Source organism: Thunnus albacares, chromosome 15 (assembly GCF_914725855.1).
Source record: "Thunnus albacares chromosome 15, fThuAlb1.1, whole genome shotgun sequence".
Taxonomy (NCBI): domain Eukaryota; kingdom Metazoa; phylum Chordata; class Actinopteri; order Scombriformes; family Scombridae; genus Thunnus; species Thunnus albacares.
This window is the reverse complement of record NC_058120.1, coordinates 19,659,985-19,686,424: the sequence shown is the minus strand read 5'-3', so window position 1 is coordinate 19,686,424 and position 26,440 is coordinate 19,659,985. Positions and strand designations below refer to the sequence as shown.

The 26,440-nt window shown below is 38.7% G+C and overlaps 2 protein-coding genes across 2 annotated transcripts; one reads left to right on the top strand and one right to left on the bottom strand.

Moving 5' to 3' along the window:
• Positions 1–253: 253 nt before the first annotated feature.
• On the top strand, positions 254–9,710 carry LOC122998722 (programmed cell death protein 10). Its single transcript, XM_044375684.1, has 8 exons — positions 254–380; positions 2,261–2,481; positions 3,350–3,403; positions 5,355–5,472; positions 5,710–5,836; positions 6,247–6,325; positions 6,418–6,500; positions 8,818–9,710. The coding sequence occupies exons 2-8, from the start codon at positions 2,392–2,394 to the stop codon at positions 8,897–8,899; spliced, it is 633 nt and encodes a 210-aa protein (XP_044231619.1). The 5' UTR covers positions 254–380; positions 2,261–2,391; the 3' UTR covers positions 8,900–9,710.
• Positions 9,711–12,850: 3,140 nt separating this feature from the next.
• LOC122998714 lies at positions 12,851–23,128 on the bottom strand. Its single transcript, XM_044375675.1, has 5 exons — positions 22,947–23,128; positions 18,900–19,532; positions 17,779–18,109; positions 17,480–17,655; positions 12,851–17,053 (listed from the first exon to the last, which is right to left on the bottom strand). Exons 2-5 carry the CDS (start codon positions 19,502–19,504, stop codon positions 16,822–16,824), a joined length of 1,344 nt encoding a protein of 447 aa, XP_044231610.1. The 5' UTR covers positions 19,505–19,532; positions 22,947–23,128; the 3' UTR covers positions 12,851–16,821.
• Positions 23,129–26,440: the final 3,312 nt, after the last annotated feature.

The window sequence follows — 26,440 nt, the reverse complement described above, 5'->3', positions numbered from 1 at the left end:
TTCCAAAATGCAAGGCACTTACATGTATAAGACAGATAAAACAATTTTATATTTTTTCTTCAGTGGACTGTCTTCAGACTACCACAAAGTTACGCTGCAATATTTTTTTTTCTTATTCTATTTATTTATTTATGAATTTATTATTTATTTATTTATTTATTAGTCACACTACAATAACAGAAATGTAACTATTTCTCATGACGTTGCAGTCGCTCCTTATATCCGCCCTCTGATTGGACGGCGCGTGTGTACGTAGCAACGGTCCGGAAGATGTCGCTCAGGCCAGTCCTAAAAAACTTCCGCCTTAAGTTGTAAAGAAAACATAGCAGCTAAAAGGCAATCGACGGCGTAACCAGCCCATTTAAGAAGTCAGACCAAAGGTAGATACAAGTACACATTTGACACGCATATTCCGACTTACATATCTGCCATAAAAGCAGTTTGCTGACGCATTTTAGCTCATTTAGTGAATACAAACCTACAATTTACTGTAGCTAGCACGTATGCTACGCTGATAACTGCTAGCAGTTCGCTACCATCGATTTGGTCGGGCCATAGGCCTCAATTGAAAATCTTTACGGCTAGATCGCGATGAATGTACCATTTTACCCGGTCAGCTGCCGTCATGACAATAGATTTTTGATAGTTTTATCACGGTAAATAAAATAGCAAACCCCAAGTTAACGATACATCAGCTACTTTTGTTTGCCATGTCCAGTTAGCCGAGTAGCTGTTACCTGCAACTGACTGCATCCAGTTTTCTAGTCAATTTATCGCGTCAGACACTGTGGTTGATAAACGGTGATGTTACTGTTTGCCTGAAAGAATATGTGAAGCATTGGACAGCTCATGAGTGCCATAGTTAGTTGATAAAACTCGCAGATACTCAGTATTTAGTTAGCTAAGAACTGAACTGTACAACTAGACATCACTTTGTCAATAATGTCTTCTAGCTCTTTTAAATCTGACTCTATCAGCATATCAGAAATATTGAGAAAATAGGAGATATAGGCTAGCTTGTAATTACTACTTCCTGTTTTCATAATATTTAAATTATTACACATCAGAGTTGTTATTTGGTCACACTGGCCTTGCTGTCAGTAGCCAGGTAACAGATAACTGTGCCACTCCCCTCCTAGAGGTTAAACAAACTAGCAAGTCTTCTCTTCCTGCTGGTTAGTAAAGCTACCCAGTAGACCCTATACATATTAACTTAGATGTACTGGTTGGTATATTGATGTATTGGTTGGTATATCGATATCGGTGTATATGTAGGTCAACAAGTAACAAGAAATTGCAGCACAGAAATGGCAAATATTTTGTTTTAGATACAGTGTCATAGTTGGTCCATCTGAGAGCACTGAAAAGTTTGTGTTTTAACTTAAAAATATCCTGCTCAGTACATACTGATTCAAATATCCTCTGCCGATACTGCCGAGTACTCAACCAATATCGATACTCTCCTTTTCCCAAAATTGTTGTCAGAAACTCAGGATTGCCGTGGCCCTAGTTGGCAGCCTGCTGTGACTGACTAAATGCATATGACAGCTTAAAAACTGAATTTTATATTGACATTTATGAATGAATGATGCCCGATTCACTCAATCAGGTCACTATCTGCACTAGAGCTGCAACGCTTAGTCAATTATTTGCCAATTCTTTTCTCAACTTTTTTTAATAATCAATTAATCATTTTGAATTTTTTTTTTTTTAAGAAAAAATGTCCAAATTATCTGGTTCCAGCTTAAATATTCAAATGTGAATATTTTCTGGTTTCTTTAGTCATCTATCACAGTAAACTGAATATCTTTAGGATCCTGGCAAAACAAGACATCTGAAGATCCCATCTTGGGTTCTGGGAAACAGTGATCGACATTTTTCACCATTTTCTGACACTTTATAGACCAAATAACTAACCAACCAGATTAATTGATAATGAAAATAATTGTTAGTGGCAGCCCTAATCTGCACCAATAAGTTAGATCTGTGTATTCCTATTAATTACCAAATTTAAGAGGTTATTATTGAAAACTCTTGTTTATTTTATGTGTGTGTTAATGTTAGAAATAGATATCAGTTGTCATATCATTATCACATTTTTAACTCTCTAATATTAATATTGGTATTGGCCTCACAAATCAAGTATCAGTTAAGTGATATGACCCAGATACTCAATGTCTTTCTGTACAGATAAAAAAAAATCTATTAAGAGCATAACTTTATAAATACTCTGCTATTGTCTGTCATAATTCTTTTCCAGGCTCTTGTCACTCTGGAGCTTGTGTGGTTTTTAGAGAGTGTGTGAGTGTGAGTGTGTGGGTGCATGTGTGAGTGTGTGTGAGCTGCAGTTTCCTCCCCACCATTTCACCAAGAGCTGCTCCTCCCTGGAGGATGACAATGGAGGAGATGAAGAATGAAGCGGAGACAAACTCCATGGTATCCATGACGCTGTACGCCGTGATGTACCCAGTTTTCAACGAGGTAAAACATCTAACGTGGACAGCAGTCATCTTTAGTAAATGATCTGACGTAGTGCGGTGGTGTTAAAATAAGGTATACTTTATTATCTCCTTAGGGAAATTTTTCTTGGACTCTGCATCACAAAGCATTTATCTCCAGAGATACTTGGATATGTAGCAACATCCTTACAGTCATTCGTACACCAGAATATTGCACATTCAACATAAAAATGATTACTCAAGTATTGCACAAGGTGTAGAGTTGAGGTTTGTTTTCGTTGTCACTGTTCTATAATCCTTACTCATACAGGATTAGACTGACCTTGCTGTCACCAGAAGATGACAGTGTTCTTGTTCTCACTGAATCTTCAGTGTTACTTCAAAAAAAAAGGGAAACTGAAGAAATCAACAATTGTATTAAATAAAACCCCATCGAGGACGACATGCAGTCAGTTTGATACTTACGGCAGGCGAGACACAGGAATTGTTCAGTTATCTGAGGCTACAAGTCACAAAAATGTGGATGTATTTTAAGACCAATTCCCACTGTAAGCTAATATACTTGACAGATTACTGATACTGCAGTGGAGTGTAAGGAGACACAGTTGTTATCATAGGGACAAAATGTCCTCCAGTATGGCTTACATTTGTATTATGTGAGGATAGTGATATGGTTGCTGAACTGGAAAATCTGAAAACTGAGAAGCGATATGATGTGGTGTTCCTCTGAATCACCTGTTTGGCGTGAACGTCATTATACATCCTGTTTGGCTGAACTTGTGCTTGTTTTGACAGAGAAATTAGTTCCAACTAAGCATGCAGATATGCGTAAAAAGCCTCAGCATGTCCAGTTTTGTCATTGATGTGTGTTTTTTTTCCTTTTTCATTAGCTGGAGAGGATCAACCTATCAGCAGCTCAGACGCTCAGAGCAGCCTTCATAAAGGTAGGACTATGCATGGATCAGATGAGGTGAAACATGAAAGTACAATGCCACTACTTCATGACTCTCACAACGTGCTGTCATAAAATCTTTGGTTAGTAAATGAGATACACATATGACCAAGGTCAAAACTGCAATTGTCTAGACTCCCGATGATATAAGCATGAGGCCACATGAGATGTTGTCTAATGCAAATTTCAGTTCATGGAAATGAAACAGAAAGACACCACATGGAGCTGCAACATACATCCCGTGTAGAATTGGAGTCATTGTTGCTTGCAGTTCAGTTGTACTGTTGAATTTGAGGAAAGCTGTGTTTATTACAATTTAGGATTATTTTCATTTCGCCGGTTCTATCAGTTATGATAACACTGTCCTCACCAAACTGAGAGCTGAGATTACTGAACACGCCAACATTGCTAAAAATAGGTCCCACAAGCATGGGCAGTCAGATGATCATACAGGTTTTTAAAAGCTCCCAGATTAGTCAGTTATTTGAAAGAGATTTAAAAAAAAAAAAAAGCAAAGTGTAAAAAGTACAACCCAAACTGTCTGGGGTTGCCATAGTTTTGCGCACTCATTGGTTTCTTGTACAATGAGGCATTGTTGGCAACTTAACAAATTAACTCACTTTCAGTTTTACCTCTAGATAAAGGGGTTTAGATAATCTGTCAAAACCTGCCGGCTTATTAAAAACATGTATGATTGCCTGACTTCTACTGTTTGGTTTTGTCTCTGTGTTCAGAGATCTAGTGTGATGAGTACAGTGTTATCATAACTGATAGATCCGAAGGCCAGAGCTGAGCAAAAAAAAATTGAAGTTGTAATAAACTGTAACTTTTCCTTTTATACTTTTACTGCTCCAAAAGTAGAGTCTTGCTGTTTTCTCTTGTAGTCTCTTTTTTTACCCCCATGATTTGTTGGATTCCATCTCTTTCTGACAATGTTTCAAATCGATTGACCAGCAAAAAAACAAACCAAAAAATAAAAGTGAAAAATGCACAAATATTGATTTTTCTTTTTCAACAATCTTTAATTGACCCTAAACTTAGAAATCCCTTTGTGAACAGTGTACTTCCTGGTTTGTCTCGGGCCTTTTATCCCACATGAAAGCAGTGCTGATGCAGTAGAGTACAATACACAGAGGGCATGTATGATGAGTTAAAGAGGACTAATGTGAAGCAGATGTCTGTTCTTTCAGCATGTCGTCATGTTCATTTCCCTGCAACTGCATGGCATTTTAACTGAATAATTAATGTCATATAAAATGTTTTCATTAGTTTTTCAGTCCTACCTTATATGATGCTCATTATGCTTGAGCACCTCCATTTACATGATTGATACTCAAATAGATTAACTCAGCTGGAATCGATATAACATCAAAGGCGCTGATATACAGACTGGTGTTGTGATTTTAACAAGTGATACCTGACTGTAGTCATTAGAGAAGACTGTTAATGCCTTTCATCTATGCGACGCTGTGATAACACGGGAATAATAAAAGTGCGGCGACCGTAGATCACCTCTGATGAGCAGCAGTGTTCACCATGTGTACAGATGAAATATTAATGAAGGAGAAGCAGCTTTGTAGTTATACAAACCAAAGGGAGATGTCCTTACCTCACAGCTGTTTTACTACGACATTTGTGGGTCTTTAGTTCACTTGTCTCACTGATTGGTCCCCACTACCCCCGCTGCTTCCTAGCTGGTGTAATTCCGGGTTGAATTATTTAGGAGGGAAGCTTTTGTGCATCTGACATTCAAAGTTCTAGCTTTGTTCTCTGCAGCTTTTTCACTTCTGTTGGAGAAGACAAACTTAGCTCTATCTTATTTTCCTCTTATATGTGACTTGCTATTCTCTTCTTCACCCTGTCTGCATAATGCATCTAACAGCCACCCAGAGTTCCAACTTATGATAAGAGCTATGATTAATGCCCTGCTCCTCTTTTGGCAGGCGGAGAGGGAGAACCCTGGCCTGACTCAGGACATCATAATGAAGATCTTGGAGAAAAAGAACGTCCAAATCAACTTCACTGAGTCCCTACTGCGCATGGCAGCTGATGACGTGGAAGGTGTGTATATGAGAGAAAGAGGTCCTGAAATATTGTGGTAGGAATCTTTCGTGAGTGTTTTTCTTTTATGTTTTATGATCACACCTATCCAGCCCAGCCTATCTCCACTTAATTTGTACGGTGTATACCGGTGTTCTGTTCTGACTAACTTAGCTGTACAGTATGTATCATCTTTAGCTGTGTTTGTGTATCTATTTATCTAAAACGATCAAGTCACCGGGAGCCTTTTTCCTGCAGAGTTCATGATTGACCGGCCCGAGCAGGAGTTCCAGGACCTAAATGAGAAGGCCAGAGCTCTGAAACACATCCTCAGCAAAATCCCAGATGAGATCAATGACAGAGTACGCTTCCTACAGACTATCAAGTGAGTGCTGTTTCAAAACACCAGTGTGCACTGTGATTAAAAATAAATACAGCAATGTACACTTCACCAACAAATGCCATTAATTTACACATTACAGACAAATGCTGATCTGTCCCAGCAATGCAAATATCTCTGGTCTGGTCTGGTCTGATCAAAATTGCTACATTATTGTTAAATAATTGTTACACCCCTATTGGCTGATGTGCTGCTTTGTACACATACACAGTATCTTGCATCAAATCTAAAGACATTATTGTGTAGGATCGGGCAAATTATGCCACACTGTGCTCATTAAAATTATTTATTAGTTGTTTCTGTACAAACTTTTTATATTGACTGACTTCCTCTTGTCCGAATTTGTGTTGTGAAATCCTGTTTGCTCACTGGTGTTGCTAACGGTTTCCCTACAGAGACATAGCCAGCGCCATAAAAGAGCTCCTGGACACAGTCAACAATGTCATTAAGAAATATCAGTACCAGAATCGCAGAGTGAGTACCAGACAGACATGATATCTGGTTACCGTTCACATGTTTTCCTCATTTCTAAATTATGTTTCCGTGTTTATTTCCTGCTCATCAAGGCTCTGGAGCACCAGAAAAAGGAGTTTGTGAAATACTCCAAAAGTTTCAGCGACACCCTCAAAACATACTTCAAAGATGGAAAGTAAGTGTGTCCGTTACATCCTGTATTGTGCAAACACTGTTCATTATAAAGAATTTGTGTCAGTACGGAAGGAAGGATGGGTGTACCCCTGAGGGTTGCCCAACAGTGTGGTATGCGATTTATGTGATATTAGCACCTTTTTTCTATGTTAGTCTGATTACGTGTCAGCCGAATGGAGCAGCAGTACCTGACAAACATTGAAAACACTTTAAATCATGTTATGACGGGAAACAACATTGGCCTACAGCTGAGTCCCCTTAAACCTGTGATTAATGAATGGAGTCTGGCTGGATGCACCTTTAGATTGTATGATTGGCAGAGAACTACTTTACCTCACAGGTTAAATGGCAGTCTGCTCAGCTGCGCAGTGACCCGGGAGAGTTTAAACATATAACTGAGACAAAATGTTCATACAGACGTGTTTTTTACTACCAAGCATCAGCACCGAACCCCTGTCAGCTCACCCCGAGCCTGGCTCTGTTATATCATCTAACTACGCAAAAAGCTGGTGACGGCTGTGAGTTCAATTGTGCACATGCAGTACTCAAGTCTAACAGCAAGAAGCAGCAGCCTGCCGAAAAGCAAGAGAAGAAGAAGAGTTGATTATAGTGCCAGATAAATTCAACCTGCCTTCACCCAAATATTAAGCAGGGATTGACAAATTGCGTAATGTGATTTCAAGAGACTACAAATCGTCAGCAACATACTGTCTCGTTCCCCCTCCTCTCTCCAGCTGGCTGGTTCCTCAAGTGAGGACGGTTCTTTTAACTCCTTTGCAAAGTTGAAATTGTGAATTGAGTTAACTTTAGTTAATACAGACCTGCCAACCTTGGGAAGATATTTACGTTAACGTTAGTCTAACATTATGTAATTTGCAAGCTAGTTTGCTTTTCACCAGGCTTTTATGTTGGCAAAGTAACTTTAAGTTATATTGTCCATGTGTCACAGATTGTTAAACGTGAATTCTTATGGCACTGTATTCATAATTATTATTGAAGCCAAACCATGGATGTATTATAAGAGCTGGATAGTGCTTCGCCACTCAGCCTTGCAGCCAATTTTGCCCAGTGGTCACTCGTGGTATTGCAGCGAAAAATACCCCTCTGGCCCAAAAAGCATTTTCTCCATAGACCACCATTGTAAAAGAGATGTCTGTAAAACTGTTGACAGGACACCTCGAACTTCAAACAAGGTCAGTTACGACTGTCTAATATGAACTTTTGAACCATTGAGGTTTTATATTTGTAAAACTTTCCTTAAGCTGAGAAAAGCGATTTTAAAAATCTGTGACGTCATCATAATGTAAAGTCTATGGGCCAAGTGGGAACTTGCAGGCGGGGCCAGTTTTTCAGTGGATTAAACATACAAGATATAATGTGTGAATTTGTTAACTTTAGAGGTGCTGGTTGGTGGATTTCGTTGACTGTGTTACCCGTTTCCCAGTGTTTTCCATGTTTGTGGTAACAGAAGCTAACCAACTGCTGACTCCAGCCTCAGGTTTACCGTCCAGACATGAGTGTTATTAATTTTTTCATCTAACTCTTTGCAAAGAAGTGCATTTCTTTAAAATTTGAACTATTACTTTAAGTAAGAATACATTTGCTGACTACAAATTCTCAAACGTGAGGATATCTTTCCCTGTTGTATGCTTCATAAATTGAATAATTTTGAGTTTATTTGGCTGCTCTTGAGACAAAATGAGCAATAAGAAGACATCACTTGGGATTCTAGCAACTTTAAATGTTTTACAGACAAATTATTAAATTACTAAATCAAAAAAGATAATGTATAGATTAATGGATAATGTAAATAATCATTGGTTGCAGCTTTAAAGAAGATTGCTGTTTAGGTCATTGAGCTAATAATGCATCATGCCGTCCAGTGTGTTTCATTGTATTTAACACTAAATGGGGGTGTAGTTATTGTAAATATTAGAAGTGCTTACAGTATAAGGCAATACAAAAGCACCACAAATTACAGCCTCTGAAATGATGAAGGAAGTGGATCAACACCTTTCTTATACAAAGTCAACAAAAATGAAACATGATAAGCTCCATAACAGACGGGCATATTGTTGCTGCTAGGAAGTTTGATTAATGGATGTTTGAGGAGAAGAAAGGATGTGGGGGCAGTGATGTTTGCAGTGACTCAGCTGGTCATTTGTTAACTAAACCTGCTGTGTGTCTTTTGAATGTCATGGCATTATGAGCTCAGCCCCATTTCCTTTCTTCCCTCACAATAGTTAACAAGGTGTTCAAACAGTGTCTGTGAGCCTCTCCATTCTGTTTTCCCAAGTCGTACTTTTCTTTGTTCCCAGGGCGATAAATGTCTTCATCAGTGCAAACCGGCTCATCCACCAAACCAACCTCATACTGCAGACCTTCAAAACCGTGGCCTAGCCCTCAGAGACCGCAAAGCCCCCCCTTCCCCCTACCCCCCACCCCCTCCACCCCCCTTCCCACGGGGAGCAACTGCTAGGATGGTGGAAGCTTGAAGAGCGCCTGACCCATATATGTAAATTAGAAAGAGTTGATTTTAGGGTTGGGGGTCGATTCCATTGGAGTCAAGATTCTAGATTCCAGTTCAAGAGACTGAAAAGTGCCATTTGTTTTTTTTTTCAATGAGGATTTTCCAGTCTTGAAATGGAACTGAATGGGCCCAAAGTCTTGGTTGATTGATTTTATTTGGACAGTTTTAATTTATAACCCCGGTCTTGTTGGGAGTAGGTGAGGCGAGGTGTTTATTAAAGACTAATTGCCATTTTTCTAATATATTCATGTTGATCATTTTACTTTTAGCTTTTCAATCATGGCTACACATCTGAGTCCGCATTCAGTAGGGGTGTGTCTCAGTCGTCTATACTGGTTTTCTCTTCTCACCTCCCATTTGTGTTATTTTGCCATGGTCTTTACGCGCAGGATTGAAAGAGCACTCGACCGCAGGTGAAATAGCTGCGAGGAGAGGAGAGGAAGCAATGTTGGACATTTAAGAGGCAAACCCAGATTTCATTTCTCTTTTATTATCAGACGACAGAAAGCCAAATGACTTCCAGCACAGTGTGCGCCTTACCAAGTCCTGTAACATTCCCTCCTCTCAGAGTGTAATGAAGTGGAGCCAGTCCCTGCTGTTGGGGGATGTAGAGAGAGAAATGCAAGTTCTGTATTTAACTGATATCTGGTTGCAAATGTTCAATAAATAGTTTCCAAATGATGATGCTTTTTTAAATGTGTCCGAGTCCAATATGTGTGAAGATGACTTATTTATTTTTGATGAGTGAAAGGAGTTATGTGTTTGAGTGTGAGAGAGAGCTTTTTCTTCCAATTTTTATGTCTGAGTAATGACAAAGGGAACACATTTTTCCTTACAGTGAGTCTGTATAAGCAAAAGTGGAAAGAAATTGACTTTTTAATAGGTCAACCTTTATAAAGGGTTAATAAGTTGTTAGTAATGCTTTAATTAATGTTACTAAACTTTTCAATGCGATATAGATCAGTTAAAAGTTTTTACTGAGAGCAACATTTGGGTTGCCTGGTAGTGAGAATTTTTTTTGGCTAGTGTTTATTCAATAATACTTAACTTAAAGTCCCTGTGTGAAACATTTATCCATTAACTCCTGTGGGCACCTGTTAATGGATGCTGGATGTGTATAATTTTAATTAGATAATGGATTACAGTGTAGTACTGTACATAAACACTGAAAATATCCTTATAATTGCATTTTAGTGTGTTATTTGTATACTGCTTATAAACGTTGAATAGGGGAACTTAAAGTGCTTAGGACACTTTTTCTTAGCTGCAGAGCATCTATTCTATGGGTTTGATGACTAAAATGAAATGAAAGTGATAAACTTTAGCTTTTATTAATAATTTGACTAGAAATGACTCACTAGAAAGAGGGATTTTTGACCCACCTGGCAACCCAAAAGTTGCTCTTACTATACATGGTTCAGCAACACTTTCCGCAAAGACTCACATCAACATGGTGATATGTTCCCTCAAATATAGGTCAACCAATGAGATTTACTGTCACATAACAGGTTATTTGAGGTCCCTGGAAATATCTTCAGAACGTTGCTGTTCATTGAATGACATTATGGGCTTTTCCGAGAACACCATGAATACCATGGAAGAAATCTGTCATCTCTGTTTTACTGAGCCACTAAGCAAAGAAGATTCGTTTCGTGCTCTTTTTCCGTAGTGTGTAATATGCACCACACACACTCGTTTTTTGGCTGACATCACCAGTCACACAAAAAACAACAAATGGGGAAAAAGCTAACATTTACTCAGCTTGTATTATTTACAGTAAAGTGATAAAATATAACCTTGTAAAATATCTCACAACATTTTGGCACAGCTTAAACAGTCTTTATCAAGAATTCTTATATAAATAATCCATGTTATCATCAACGTCACCATCCTTCCTCTCAATGAGCAAGCACTTTTCCGTTTACGAGCAGATGCTTCCTAACTGTACAAGGTCATTTTCTTGTTACTGCTCCCGTCAGCTGAAATACTGTTGTTTAGTTCCACAGCACACTGAGACAATAACATTTCCAGTGTTGCCAGGAAACAACACCCTGTAGCAGCAAACCATGAAATCACCAAGGGACAGAGAGGCTCTAGAATAGATCTGTCAAAAAGATGGGTCTGCAGCCCTGTTTCCTGCTGCTTGGTAGTTAAAAGAGAAAATGAATATGCATGTAAAGTGGCGGTTCAATTGCTGGAGATATACAGTATACTGTATATATATATAAAAATAATGTATTCAGATCCTTTACTCAAAGATCCCTTCCAAACATATTTTCATATATTTAAAATACTCTACAAATAATAATTTGTGTCTGATATGTAAGTTAGGATGAAGCTACTGAGCAGGATGTGGCATTATGATGATACTGCCTATCACTCCAGTGGGGCTAGCCGCTGTCTAGCCGAAGCAGATACAGTGTAGATAAAAGGCCGGGTCAGGCTGCCATCCGCTCTATGCTTGAGTGAGAGTAGGATTTAAAGGCACCTTAAAGATAAATTATGTCAGGGCAAGAGAATGGTGTTGCTTGTAATCATGAGGCATGGTAGATTTATCATGGCACAGTCTGATACCCACTGCAAGGCCTAGTGACAGGTCAAAACATCATGTTTGAATTTTGGGCTTCCAAAGGAATGTTCACCCGACGTCTGGCGCATTCACGGTGTTATAATAACTGTCTCACAAAAAAAAAAAAAAACCCAAAAAAACCCTAATTACCTAGTTAACATGATTAAAATGACATCCCCCTCCATCTCCCTCATTGAAAAATCCAGAATCTATGAATATGCAAATATTGTTCATTTCAAAAGCTTAACTGCTTGACAACTGTTGGGTATTTGAATCTATAACAATGCACCATATTTTACAAGCTAATCATGTTTTCTATGTAAATTCTTAATTTGTAGAGTAACTAGTAACTATAGCTGTCAGATAAATGTGGAGTAAATTGATCCATCCACATGCTTTAGAGGAAACCCTGCATTTTAGTTGTCTGTGCTGTCTTTCATTGTATTATTTAATCCAATAAGCACAGCCTTAGTTGTGTGGTTGAGGTTGATGTTAAATGAAACCTTTCTTAAAAAACACCCATGAAAAGAGAAGTGAGGCTGAACACAAAAAAAAACTTTTTTTGAGTTTGCACAATGTTCCCTTTAATTCTACCAGTTCTCACTGAAAAGCATTTCATTCATTCTTGACAAGGGAAATGATTGACTCACACTCACACTGCAGCAATATATTACCCATTAGGTAAAAATCAGTTATTACATTTAAGAAACGAATGAACAAAAACATTCCCTGAGGTCATTGTAACTCATTACGTCACCCACCATCTGACTGCAAACAAAAATTCCACAGTTATCTGCACTGATCAACCCCTAACAGGAACAATGATCTATTGGTTGATTTGGGTAAACATACCGTACCTACAGACTGATAAGAAATCACATGGAGGTTTTCATGATTTTTCATGGTCTTCCCAGTTACACTTCCCTTAAGTGTGCCATGTCTGGTAGTCAAAAAAACAAAACAAAACATAATACATGCTGTTGGCACAGAGGGAGACCTAAGCTAGCTAAAATCTGCAATTTAAATAAACGATTAACACTCTCCTTCATGAATTAAACATTTTTCTTATTCACCTCTTTCCCAAAGTTATTAAACCAAGTAGACGTGAAAATCTGTAAACTTGGAAACAAATAGTTTCTGTCAGTCACAGCAATGCAAGCAGCCTTTAAAGAAGCCACTATGTGTAGGCTTTTTTATGACATTATAACATCTTTTAAATTATTCTGATGATATATTGTTTTTGTTTGTAGGGAAAAAAATTACCCTCTTGGTGAAAAGTAGTGCAGTTGATTGCTTTTAGTCCATTTTTCCAATGGTGTTTTTCCATTACTGGGATTTACTGACCCATAACTGAATTTGTCTGGTTCTGCTTTTGTTTCCACTGTCCTCTGCCCGCTTTTGAGACAAGTGTCAAGAGCTAAATTTCAGCACCTTTCAGGAGGTGGCACTAAATTTCTAAGTTCTGAGTTTATTACTAAATAATAAGTTTCAGGAAGTACCTGGAATGTAGTCCAGGGTGCTCACAGGGCAGCCGTCGCTTGTGATTGGTCAAGCGGATGTATCTCAACTACAACAAAACCCAATAACATAACATAACAGAATTTTAGTTTTACTTTCTTTGTGTACATCAGGGAAGACTTTATACATTTATCCTGCTGTCACCTTTTAAATGATGTACATCTGAAGCTGTGACCCTTTCCAATGGCATACATCTGATATTTCTGTTTGTAAAATATAATGGAAAAGCATGGCAGAAATGACCACATTTGCCCTACTACTCGTTGTCTGCCACTACTATTGCTGTCTGCCACTGTATTTTTTTTTTATACTACCACTTGGGGCGCCAAAGTGACACATTTCCCAATTCTACAATAGGCTTTAAAGGTGCAATATGTAGAATTATGTAAGAATTTTAGTTCAAAACATTCAAAAATTAACTAAAATTATCAAGAGAATGTGAAGAAATAATAAAATGAGATCTTCCCCAACTTTCTTGGTTGCCTATAACAGTTTGTGGACAGATTTCTATGTAAAGGACATGGGATAGTTTTGCCAGGAAATCCAAAGGATTTGCCGTTTCTGCACACTGCAAAGTGCCTTGCCTCTCTTGTGCCCCCCTACAGTGCCAACAGGGTGCACCACTGCTAACAATGATCGGCACCCACCACAACATAGAGTCCAAGTAAGCTAACATTACTGCAAAGCATGAGAAATATATTGTGCTATTGTGGTTTTAGCTGCTGCTCGCTCTGACGGAGGGCAAGCAGCCAAGCACATACACAAGGGCCAGCAACAGGATGCTGACTGCAGCTTACTTGACAGCCACCATTGTCATTAATGAGAAGGAATTTCTGATTCTTACATATTACACCTTTAAAGCTGATCTAATCATTACTTTTATATGAAGAATGTATCAGATTGATTTGCTCGTGACAAACCCAGGAAGAATTATCATCTGACTCTGCAATTCCCCTCAGCGCTACAGAGTGCCTTTCAGCCTTTCAGGCAAAGTTAGAAACTAGCTGGTGTACACACTGTAGCATTTAGCAGCCAAAGAGCCAGATATTTTCCTCAGGAGTTAGTGGATTCATTGTGTCAAACTAATGTAATTGTGTGATTACATTTAAAAAGGTATCACATCTGCCTCAGTTCAGTTTTGATGCTAGAAAGGGGGTTGATAATTATCTGACAAAACTGAAGAGGTTTGTAGCAACTAAGTATTAATCAATGCACCAGCGATGAGGTCATGTTGTCAGTTTGTCAGTAATTAAAGTAAGTGAGGTACATGACTTGTTCAGTCAGATTCATTTGAGTGACGCAGCTGCATTTTAAAACTCAGCTAGTTCCAGTTTAGCAGAACTGTTTCTAAACTGCAGCTAAGCTCAGATGGCACAGCAGCAAGGTGATAAGATGATGTACAGCTTGTTACATTGCCCCCAAGTACAAAAGAAAAATATGCAAAACATATGCCAAATCACATCCCTCACTATTTTATCACTTGGTTCGTTCCGGTATCTTTTAATTGGTGATCGGACACCCTGGGGGCTCTTTAAACCCAAACACCCTGGAGAACACACATGACAGCAGAGGTTAGTAACTGAACAAAGACAAAGCAAGTAATTGTGCCATAAAAAAGGCAGATCTTCTGAGATGAATGGAGCTGAAAGCAATTCAAACACTGCACCAATTTTCACCGACAGTTTCATTTGTCTCTAAAACAAAAAACTTGTTGTCCTGCTATCAGAATAATTTAAGATTACAAAGAACTTCTATACATAATGGCTTTAATGTTTGCAACAGTCATCTTTTCACCAGAACCATGGTTGCCTCCTTTATGTCCTTAATGTTGGTGTAATGACGCAAGCCTCTTGTATTGAAACTACAGCAACTACTCAGTCATAGTGAGTCACTCAGGATATTGTTTAAATATGAGGATATTAGCGCATGTTTTCTCTCCTGGAAGGCATTTGTACTGTTGCAGTCAGTTGTTCATATTCATACTGTACTGGAACACTGTGAGTGTCGGCTCATCAGTTTCAGAAATTTAAATACCGGCCATACACTCAAAAAAATTATAAATAAATCACAACATGAACTGCAAATTTAAATAAATTTACTTATTTTATTTTAGTGGGTCATAGAGACACTATCATGGCTGTAGACTCTTAAGGCCAAAACATGCCGCTGCCAAACAGTGCATATCAAAACAGCCATCCCTATTATTTTCTATGTACAACTCCCACACTGGAGCATGTCGATGAGCTGCCCCGCGACACTTCACAACCGTTTTGTACTTAAGTGCTTGCTTTTCACTGTAGTTTTACAGTCCATGTAAAACAAAAATAAATATGTATTCTGACCACCCAAAAATGTGTAATTAACCACCCAGCCAAATTTGAATAAATAATAAAAAATGACCAAGTATATAAAACTAGGTTTCAAGATCATGGAAAAATAAGCAGAAACGCTGGGGATGTTTCAGAGTAGAGAATACTGCTTATAGTGGCTTCATTGTGGCTGTCACCATTGGAGCAAAAGATTCTCACGCTGTGCTTTTTGGTTAAGTGCTGCCCAGCAAATGCTCTCCCTCTGGCCGGGGACCTCCCAGCTGCATAGCCAGTGCTGAAGCCAAAGTGGCGGGCGGCAGCCGAAACCCTATGGCCCTATTTACCCGCAACAGCGATTATCTGAAGTGAATCCCAGGTGTATCTGGTGACAGTTTGTAAAATCACTCGATGTAAAAACAGTAACTATGAGTATGTGCGCTTTGGTGTTTACGTAGTGGGGTAGGGGTTACATTAGTGACCCATCTACATCATTGAGCCACCATTTCAAGCCCACCTGAAAAATCCTGAACACAGAGATGGTGAAAGACAGTTTAACGCTCTAAATCCATAATTCAGTACTACATAGTTGACAGTCTCTTCACGCTCTCAGCAATTATTTTCTAGCATGTATAATGTGTTTATAAAGAAATCTCTGATTTTCCTTTACATGGACTTTAACTATTTCACTTGTGCCTGTATCTACAAGGCAAAAATGAATTAATTGTTGGTTGATCTGCTGCTTTCAAAACATAATCTTACTTATTATTTTTTCAAATTTTTGATCAAAAATAGACAACTGCAGTGGACAACTCCCCAATGGCATTTTGTTGTCCTGTGCTGCGCTCACAGAACTGGTGGTGCAGCAGCTATGAGTTTTCAGCTCTCGTCTTGTTTAATTCACAATAAAATATGATAAATGTAGAGTGTTTGGCATGCGGGAGGAAATTATTGTGGAGGCTTCCACTGACAATGCCCTCTATATGAGTGAAACTGTTAGCTGGGGAGAGCATACTCTTTGAGTGTGAGAGGGTGTGGAGGTGTGATATTGTTAGTTTCAATATTCAAAATAACAACTCCAAAGAATAGATGCAGGCAGAGGGGGTTGCAACTGGTTACAACCCCATATACCACTCAATATCGCTACAGTTCATCAAAAGTTTAGCACTCTTCATGTTGGCAACTGAGCAGCATTCGACAGCGTAGTTCTTAGCATCAGCAGCGGCAGCAAAAAACATATGGCAGTGGTTGCCCTCAGGTGCAAAAGAAGACATTTCAAAAAACAATAGCATTGATGTCTCCTGCCAAGATTTTAGCAGGATGTTATTAAATGTTCCTGCTGTTGAGGGTGCTCATTCATCATCATCAATGTGTCATTCTGAATGTCTGTCATCGAACATCAGCTCTGCCTCTCTGAGTTCAGTAGCCCTACTCTTTTTAGTGCCTTGTCCACATTGGGAATCAGTTTTTCGTGGAAGTCCCACAGCCTTTTGTCTTCATGGAGCTGCTCCTTTTTTAACGACCCCTGCAGAGCCACACGGACGTGAACGATCCGACACACTTCTGGTGGAACCTTGTACTGCTTTCCAAAATTCTTGAGCACTTCATGCACAGAGGTCTGCTCCACCAACCTGTGAAGCACAGAGACATACCTAAATGAATTAAGCACAATTTTTTGACATGACAAGACATGACAAATTGGGGGCTTATCCAGACAATTAAGTTTGATTTGTTGATCTAGTGCCTTAAAAATGGCCTGGTTGAAAACGTCTTAGTAGGGTTTTCCTTTAGTGACAACAATGGGATTCCCTTTGATTTAATCAGTGCACCTGTGGTAAATTTTTGTATTCAGAAACTGATAATGTAACAGAAATTCAGCATTTCCAGATTGATCATGTTTTTCTATACTTATTCCTGTCCGGTTTACGATAGGAATGCCAGTCATTCATTGAACAGCCTATTTTAGATAATATTTGTTAATGCAAATTTATCCATGACTGCTAGACCATAATCAGAGAAGCACATTTCTGGGCTGATGTTGTGACTCTCCTTAGTACCTTGGCTGAACTATCATCTTATGTGGGTGATATATATTTCTTTGGGGCTCCTCCCTGTAGATGTGCTCCAGAATATTAATTCCCATCACCCCTTTCCACTGAGGCAGGTCAAACTTCCTACTTGGCTCGAAATGGTGCTTGGGAAAGATATGGTTTTCAATGAGGAACACCCCTGTCTGGAGAATATGGATACAGCATGGAAGATGGAAAGAGAATATAAATATTAATGAATATCAAATGTGAACCTAAAGTTTGGATATTGATGTAACATGTGTCAAATGCACACCCAAAATACTTACATTTGGATGCTGCTGTTCAAGCATGTTTATCAGCGGCATTAGGCTGTTGTGTTGGTATGGCATTATTATCTCATCAATGTCGTTCAACAGGACGTATCTTGACCGGTCCATTGATCTGTAAATGCACTCATTAAGCGTTGTCAGCTGGCCAAAGTAGTGTAAGTCCCCTCCGTGCTGTGAGAAGAGCCAGCCACGAGATGGATTCAGATGCTTGTTGATGGGCCAAGGAACCACCTCCACAAAACCCTCCTGGCTGTAACTCTGCAACAGGCGATTAAGGTCTGGGCCGCAGCTAGTGTTATAGATAACCACTCTGTCCACACCAAGCAGCCTGGGGAGGGGTGAGGAAAATATTAAACGGTTGGTTCATCCAAATCACAAATGAAAGAAACATATTTTCATATGTAGCTCTAGTGTTATCTAGCCTTGTAGACAGTATCGGTTTCATGTTTCCACTGCCCAGGATTTGTGATATTCATCTGAGATTTCTGCCTCCATTCCAATAAAGTGGAGGTGAATGATTTTTTCTTTGTACTGCTCACAGCTTTTTATTATTACATTTAATCCTGCAATAACTGATTATGCCAAGTCAATCCATTTCATTCAAAACCATAATTGTGACCCTAGGACCATGGTGGTGCTAGAGGAAAAGTCAAGGGATCATCAAAGTCAGTAAGATTCATTATCCGCAAACCATAAACCAAGATTTCATGGCAATAGTTTTAATAATTGTTGAGCTATTTCAGTCTAGACCAAAGTGGTGGACTGCTAAAAATCAACAGTAACATCTCTTTCGAGAAACAGTGTCCCCATTACCCTGGATAATCCACAGTCCTCACTGTCAACAGTTTCATAGGTTCTATTCATTTAGTATAAAATAGTTCCAATGAAAAGTATTCACAGTAAGGTCTGGGGATTATCCAACAGGGACACTTATTATGGAAGGATTTCAGCTGTTTAAATATACTTTTTCATTGATCTGAGCAACTCACGGTAGGTTTTGAGAGATGAGGGAAAGGCGAAACCTTCATGGGTAGATGGATATTTCTAAATCACATTAAAGATCTGGATGGCTAGATACCACTAGAAGTTGTAAGAAATTGTGTTGTTGCTGTGCTGACCTGTACATCTCCAGGGTCTGTGCAAATTGAAGCACATTGTTATAGTCTCCAAACAGGTTGGAGATACAGACTGTGAAGTTAAACTGCAACTCTTTCTCTTCCTTCTCATTGGTCCTCTGGTTTCTTATGGGGAGCCAGATCTGGTCAGGTACAAACACTCGGTCTGGCTGAGGCAGAAGAGTGACATATGTAGCTTTGCAGTTTTGAGGAATCTGACACATGACATCTGTGGTGACGAAGGGAAAACCAAAGTGATCTGAGTGTTGTAAAATTGTTGCTGGAGTTGTTTTTCTTGATAAATGGCCTGCACAGCAGAAAAAACAGTGAAGGGGTTGGACGGAGTCTCTCCTGAATATGCCAATGATGCGTATATCCAAACCATTCACTCTCTGGTCCATGTAGGCTGACACCAGCAAGTGCTTGGTGTTGGTGAGGGGGGTGATGGTTTGCTCAGAGATGTTTAAGGAGCATGTGCTTGGAGGTCCATATGGCTTTGGGACAGACTTGTTGATTCTGGGTGTTCTCATAGTGATGGCAATGATGAAGATAAAGGTAGCAGTGAGGAGGAGGAGGAACTTCCTTTTGAATTGAATTGCCATTTCCATTCAGCCACAGACGAGATGGATTCCCAACCTGAAGCAGAATTAAGAGTCACAGTCAAAGACATTAGACATTTGAGGAACAAAGCACACTGATGGTTAAGGCAGAGGTTTATCATTATTGCAATATCCTTAACAGGTGTGAATGTGATCAGTGAAATATAATAGTGGAATCCTTCCATGATGTATGGTGTGAGAGATGTAAATAGTGGTTATCATTTGGATATATTTATTTATTTACTGAATAGGACAGTGTGCAGTTTGAAACATTAAAGATGCACTGCACCAGAGTTAGCTTGAAGCTAATTTGCATCAAAAAACAAAACAAAAAACATACAACAATAATATAATATAATATAATATAATATAATATAATATAATATAATATAATATAATATAATATAATATAATATAATATAATATAATATAATATAATATAATATAATATAATATAATATTATATGATGTGGATTTGATGTCGCAGCTACAGCTGTGCCTCCCTGTGTTTCCCTTATGCTTCACTGTGTTCCCTTGTCTGTGTGGCGCTCCTTCCTGGACTCTCCCGGCTTCTGGTTTCATGCTCATTGCACACACCTGCCTTCCATCAAGCGCATCATCCTGCAGCATATCTACTCCAGCTCTTCAGCCACTCTTTGCCAGATCATTCTTTCAGCCACAGTGGCAGTTAATGCTTCCGGCTGCTCCTGCTTTATAGTGATTATTTCCTAGTGCTGAATTCCTCCAGGATCACAACTCATCTGCCTGCCTCCCTGCCTGTGTGCTCTCCAACCCACTTACCACCTGCCACCTTCTGCCAGCCCACGCCATTCTCCCTCATTCATCACCACCATCCATCTATCTGCTTGAGCCAGCTTCCTCCCCGCTCATTCCACCTCCATTCCCCACTACCCTGCCAATAAATCCTTTTCGTTCATCTCAATCCTACTTTGTGTGTGTGTTTGGGTCCACATTACAAATCATAACATTTGGCCTTGTGTGCTGTGGTCATGTAGATCCATGCAAAAAATATTTTTGCTATGAAGCTTATAATGTTCACTTGTTGTCAGAGAGGTGCTGATCGACACTGAAGTCAGACTGCATTGTATTAAAAGGTGTGTCTAATATTTTGTCCACTTCTATTTATATACATGAAATACGGTAGGATTTATTGCAAGTGTTGGATCTGTGTGGGGCTTTTAAGGTTGATTCTGATGTTTAAACTATTTTAAAATTAAGGCAGAAAAAAGCAAAACAAGTAGCAAGAACCAAGTACAGCTAGGGCTGATGGAAATGTTATTAGTTTTGCAGGTATTTGGTGATCAACCAAATTATTGGACAAATAAAATTTTGACCGGTCGATGGTGCAAGATGAAGAATCAGAGGATCACCAAACATTCATATTCCTGATGGGAATATGAATGTTTGTACCAAATTTCATCGTAATTCATCCCTTAATTTTTGAGACATTTCACTAAAAAGCAAAACAGTGGATGTCAGAGTGATGCTAGAGTAAAAGTTAGGGAACCATCACAATTAATAGGCTTTGACAATTAATGTCTATCAATATTTGTGCCAATCCATCTTGTAGACTTTGATATATTTCACTGGATAACTGAAAAGTTTGACCTGCTGGTGGCTCACTATTCATTGGGATTCATCCTCTGGGCACCGTGGATATCTGTGCCAAATTTCATGGCAATCCCTCCATTAGTTGTTGAGACATTTCACTCAATGCCAACCTCCACAGTTGTTGTGATATTTCAGTCTGTCATGGCTGAAAATAACTAGAGTGAGGCCGCTAGGTTGCTTTGCTGGATTATTAATGAGGGGTGATATCTACATTATGGCTTGCTGTGGCCCTGAGGGAGTCGAATCATGGGAAAAAAATATTTTTGACGTGTCATGTTACTGAATTCAAATAAGGTCAAATAAGGTCAACTCACAAGTCAAACTGAATACTGCTACACAGGTACGTGCTTCTATAATACAAGCGATCAGCAAGTTTTCCGCTTTACAGAGAAATGAAGCAACAAGCATGTATGTTTTGTTTCACAGTGATGCACTTCCTGAACCCTGCTTATCTTATCGTTTTGAATTTCCCTATTGACTAGTAAACTGAACACTGCGCAGAGACCTTTAGAGGGGCAGGTGCTCGAAGATTAAAACACCATACATCAACATAATTTACAGCATAACCTGTTATTCTCTATGTATATGTGTGTGTTCTGTTGGCACCTATTAAACATCACACAGCTAAAGACAACATCATCACAAACTGTGACGACCGAGGTTTTGTTATTGTAAGGGTAAATTAATTGCAAGGCTTCAAGTGTTTTGTTTGAAAGACTCAGTTTGTAATGTTTGACTGAATGGCATATAAAACTATTTGCTTTCAAAGATAAAAACCCCTAAGTGGTGAAAAGGCTGCTCCCCAAACAACAAACGTCAAAGCACAAGATTGAAAACTGCCATAAAAGGACTTGCATGGACTTGTGGAAGAGACAGACCAAACAACACAGATATAAAGTCTTAGAGGAAACTGCACAAATTAGGTGCAAGCAGCACATGGCTGCCATTTCATAATTAATTATAATTTAATTTAATCTTGTGCTTGGACTTTTGTCAGTGGGGGTGCCCTTTTGTTTCAGATTGTGCCTTTAAAAAATATTTACTAGAGCAGCAATTCATGTAGTCTGCTTTGAATTTGTTCATGTCTCTTTTTGTCTAACTGTCTCTTGCACTACTTTTCAACTCTGCCTCTCCATTATTCTTAGCCATATTTTATAGTCTTTAAAGATTCTCCCCTTTCTGTCCAAGTTGTTGTATGCCTTGTTTTTTAAAATGTCTTTGTAATTATAGGATTTGTCGGGCTACATGTTATGCTCTGGATCAGGGAGATTGTCATATCAAAAGCATATTCTTTGTTTAGAAACAATATGTATACACTAAATGTCTTTAAAGGAGCAGCCTTTTCACCACCATGGGTTTTTGTTTTTGAAACCAAATTGTTTTATAGGCCATTCAATCAATGTGGTGGCCGCACCACATGTGAACACCAAGTGTTCGTAGTTGTTAAGATACAAACATTTCACAAGTAATGACAGTACACATAGTCTTTTGTTTTCATACAGCACACACATTTTTGCACTCTATGTGTTATAATATGATATCTGAAGTATATTTTAGTGCTGTGCTACGACGGTTTTAGGACTAGATAAATACGGTTAATGCTAAAAATGTTATACTGAGAGTAGGTCTCTATCACAGCTACGCTATAACATTTATTTATTATAATGGTATTATAATATTTGTCGTCTTTTTTAGTCTACTGCAGTCTACCTGCAGTAGACTGCGGATATCCGCTGAGATTTACAATACTCGTAAGTTATTATAAGACTTATTTCATCAAATGACCAATCGCTCTTAATATTAGTAGACGGTAACTCACTCAAAGCTGATTGTGGTGCTCCTCCTGTCTTAAGGAAGCTGCTGGGTGAAGACAACCAATGTGGGCAGTAGAAATATTGTAGTCCCTGTCCTGGTGTGTCCGTTAGGTGTCATTCACTTGCCCCATGCCAGTCTGTGTCTTTTTTCTTTTCACCTCCCTCGGTGCGTGATATCTGTGGGTGTGACCAGCGCTTTCTGGGGTGGAGCGTAATGTGTTACGGGAAGCTAAAATGCAATCAAATACATTTTCGCCACTATTTCGTCATTTGTCTTGAGACACAGCCGGCACAGGCGCTGGTTTAGATGTTGTGTCTAGGACTTAAACGCCATAAAGACTGTGCTGCTGTCACCCACGGATACACTACACTAATAGCCTCTTATAACATATGAATCTTTAATACAGTAATACTGCATGTTATGCAAAGCAACGCTCCATTAATGTCATTATAAGCTCATTACAGTAAGTCACTGTCTCCCTTCAAATGCCCCTTCAACACTTATGGTAAAAAGAACAGCAACAGTGAACACAACAGCTGTAAGTGTGGTGCCACAGATTTGGGTCCGTCCTATAGGTCCTGAGGGCTGCCCTACTGCTTCAGCCCTGAATGGTTTGAGCCGAGCACCGCATATCTTTGGTCCTCAAAACTGGTAGGCCTATTTTAATGTAACAGAGTGGAACTTAATGTGGAGCGACAGAGGGAGGGGGAGGTGCTGCACATAACAAGACATACAGGCCATGGATGTGTTACAGGCAGTGAAGTTACAGTGAGCGGAGCGGTCCCAGTGTTTCAAGGCTTTCACTTTCAGCACACAGATTGGTCTACAATGAAAACTGCGTGGCTTTAATTAGCAAAGATGCGCACACACAGCGCTCTCCCTAATCACAAATCAACATTCATGTATTTAGCTTCTTTTACTTAGTCTATGTGACTCAGGCAGGTCTGAAACATGATAGATTAATGTCTGAATTTTACATTAAAGTAGTTCAAGTGTCACTGCACCTTGCTCTTTGTCAACCCATAACAGGAAAACACTTTTAAAGTTTACTTTTACAGTTAAAAAGTTAATAAATGAGTCTAAATACATTCTGAGATGTTGTAAGCATGTAATGACATTTTGTTCCATCAGCTGCAGACTATGTGAGGTGTATTGGGAAAGGGGAGCATGGAGAAGCCCACAATTTTTTGGCCTCAGAGATCAGCACAGAGGTTATGAGATTGTTGATCGATTCTGTAATATGAAGTATTTCCAATAAAATCTGAATATGAGTTAAGATTACAATAAATAAATATCCAAATCATGTCTACACTGAAATAAATTGCTGTAAAAATACAGCCAAATTCTAACAGTAAGGTACTGTTCTTTCTAAATATGGTAAAATACTGTAAATTTTGATGCTTTTTGGAGCCAAAACCAAGAACAGACATTAACAGTAGGCTACTTTAAGATTTGATGGCAAAATACAGCATTTTCATTTTCGCTGCTACAGTAATGGAGGGACAGAAGCACAGTTGCATGTGGCATGCAACCATCAACATCATATAATCATCGTTCATCGTCCTTTGGGGAATCAAAGTAAAAGGTCAATAACATCTTATTGAGAAAATACAACTACAGTTGTGCATCTAGTTACCCAATTAGTGACTACGTTTAATTTTATAACATTAAATTGGTATAATCCCAGCAAGCACCTGGCAGGCACAAGAGAGCATTTTCAGGTAGTGTTCTTCGGTTGGGATGTTTGAAAGCTTCTGAATAAATGTTCAGTTCCATAAAGCTGTCATTTGTCTCATCCTATTTTGCGCTAGATGTTAAGGGTTTTGTGTCTTTAAATGTAAAACTAAACTGATCTTATTACTGGACCATTAAGATTGAAGACACATTGTTATTTACAGTATATGCCGGCAATTTATAGATGTTTTTATTAATATGAATTAGAAGAAAACTTTTCAGTTGTATACTGTAACATTTACAAAACTGTTCATATAGATTACAATAGCAACACTGTAAAAATACAATTATTACTGCAGGCCTGGTGACAGTATCAAACTGTAAACCTCATATTCTACAACAGAATACTGCAATAATTCTTACAGCAATGAACTGTTTATAAATAAATTACGGTAGTGACACTGTAAAAAAACAGTAAAAAGCTGGAAACTACAGCTGCCAGTAGTTTACTGTCATTTTACAGGAACATTTGTTACAGTGTAGAAGTGTTTCTCAAAACAAGAAAGTAATGATTCATAAAGTTTCCTACCTACTTTTGCCCATGCCTACTTTTGGATTCAATTAGTTAACCATATCCCTATTCAAACATTGAAACACCTGGTTTGAGAAGCGATAAGATTAAGACACCAACATAGAAGGGAGTAAGGGGCAAGTCTTGGCATATTTTCAGGCATTTCCTGTAACACTTAAATCTGGACTAAACTTCCTGTGCACTTCTCATATTATCTCTGAGACGATCATCCACATTTAGAATTACCGCTATCAGATTTCCTTTATTGTGTCTGTGCTTTTATGTTCAGATGTGACATTACCAGGGTCCTATAATAGTGCTTGCTTTAGTTCTTTTAATAAGCCACAAGCATGGATCTTCTCTGAAACCTTCTAATATGGACCTTTTGCAATGTGACAATCAGGTTGACAGACCACATTTTTGAATCATAATCTGATATTATTTTGTTTGTCAAGAAAGTGGACGATATATAAGAAAGCATTGAAAGGCAGAAGCAATGACACACTTAACTTTTACCAGTAGGTTTAACAGCCCTAATCTAACAGACTGTAAGCTGATACATAATAAACCAAAACAAAAAGCATTCCCTCTATTGTCTCATTGCAGCTTGATGACTATTTCAGAAATCATCTGTCAAATGTTGGCTCTTTGATGTTGAACCCCTGAGATGCCAGAGTGAGTTTGACAAACTCCACCCTGTCTTAGCTTCACAGTATCACACTAAATATTGGAAATCAAAACTGTGCCCTTGGAGGAGAAATATAAAAAGTTCACACCCTTTTGATACCACCTACCAGAAGGATTGAAACCCAATGAAGCCCACAATATGGACACAAAAGCAGGCCAGAGGTAGCTAAAATCTACACTATGAATGAATTATCGACACATATCCTTCATGAATTTAAAGGTTTTCTTTTGACATTGTTGTCCAACTGAAATCATATTTAGCCACTCCTTTTTGCAGTGAAAAATATGTGTAGGTGTATTTTTTAAAATGTGTAGATAATCGTTTGTTATTAATAAAAAGGAAGAAAAAGGTCTTTGCAGAAATCCAAAATCCTCCTTTTTGTCTCAGCTGGCGGGATAAAGACGTTTATTCATGTTTGCAAGATAAAAAGGAGACTTATGCAGGAAAACTAATGTGGGTAGTTGTTCAGAGTCTGTGGCTCTGTTGTGTAGCAGGATGCTATCAGGCTCAGAGATTTGTCTTCACCTCCCCAGGGCCCTACCGTATTAGCAATTAGTTGTGCATG

What these genes read in the sequence shown, in the direction of transcription:
- LOC122998722 (XM_044375684.1), top strand. Translation starts at nt 2,392, where the DNA reads ATGACAATGGAGGAGATGAAGAATGAAGCGGAGACAAACTCCATGGTA. An exon ending in TCAGAGCAGCCTTCATAAAG is followed by an intron (nt 3,404 to 5,354) that starts GTAGGACTATGC and finishes CTCTTTTGGCAG; the next exon opens with GCGGAGAGGGAGAACCCTGG. An exon ending in ATCAGTACCAGAATCGCAGA is followed by an intron (nt 6,326 to 6,417) that starts GTGAGTACCAGA and finishes CTGCTCATCAAG; the next exon opens with GCTCTGGAGCACCAGAAAAA.
- LOC122998714 (XM_044375675.1), bottom strand. Translation starts at nt 19,504, where the DNA reads ATGGAAATGGCAATTCAATTCAAAAGGAAGTTCCTCCTCCTCCTCACT. An exon ending in CAGACCCTGGAGATGTACAG is followed by an intron (nt 18,110 to 18,899) that starts GTCAGCACAGCA and finishes ACCCCTCCCCAG; the next exon opens with GCTGCTTGGTGTGGACAGAG. An exon ending in AAGATGATAGTTCAGCCAAG is followed by an intron (nt 17,054 to 17,479) that starts GTACTAAGGAGA and finishes TGTGCTTCACAG; the next exon opens with GTTGGTGGAGCAGACCTCTG.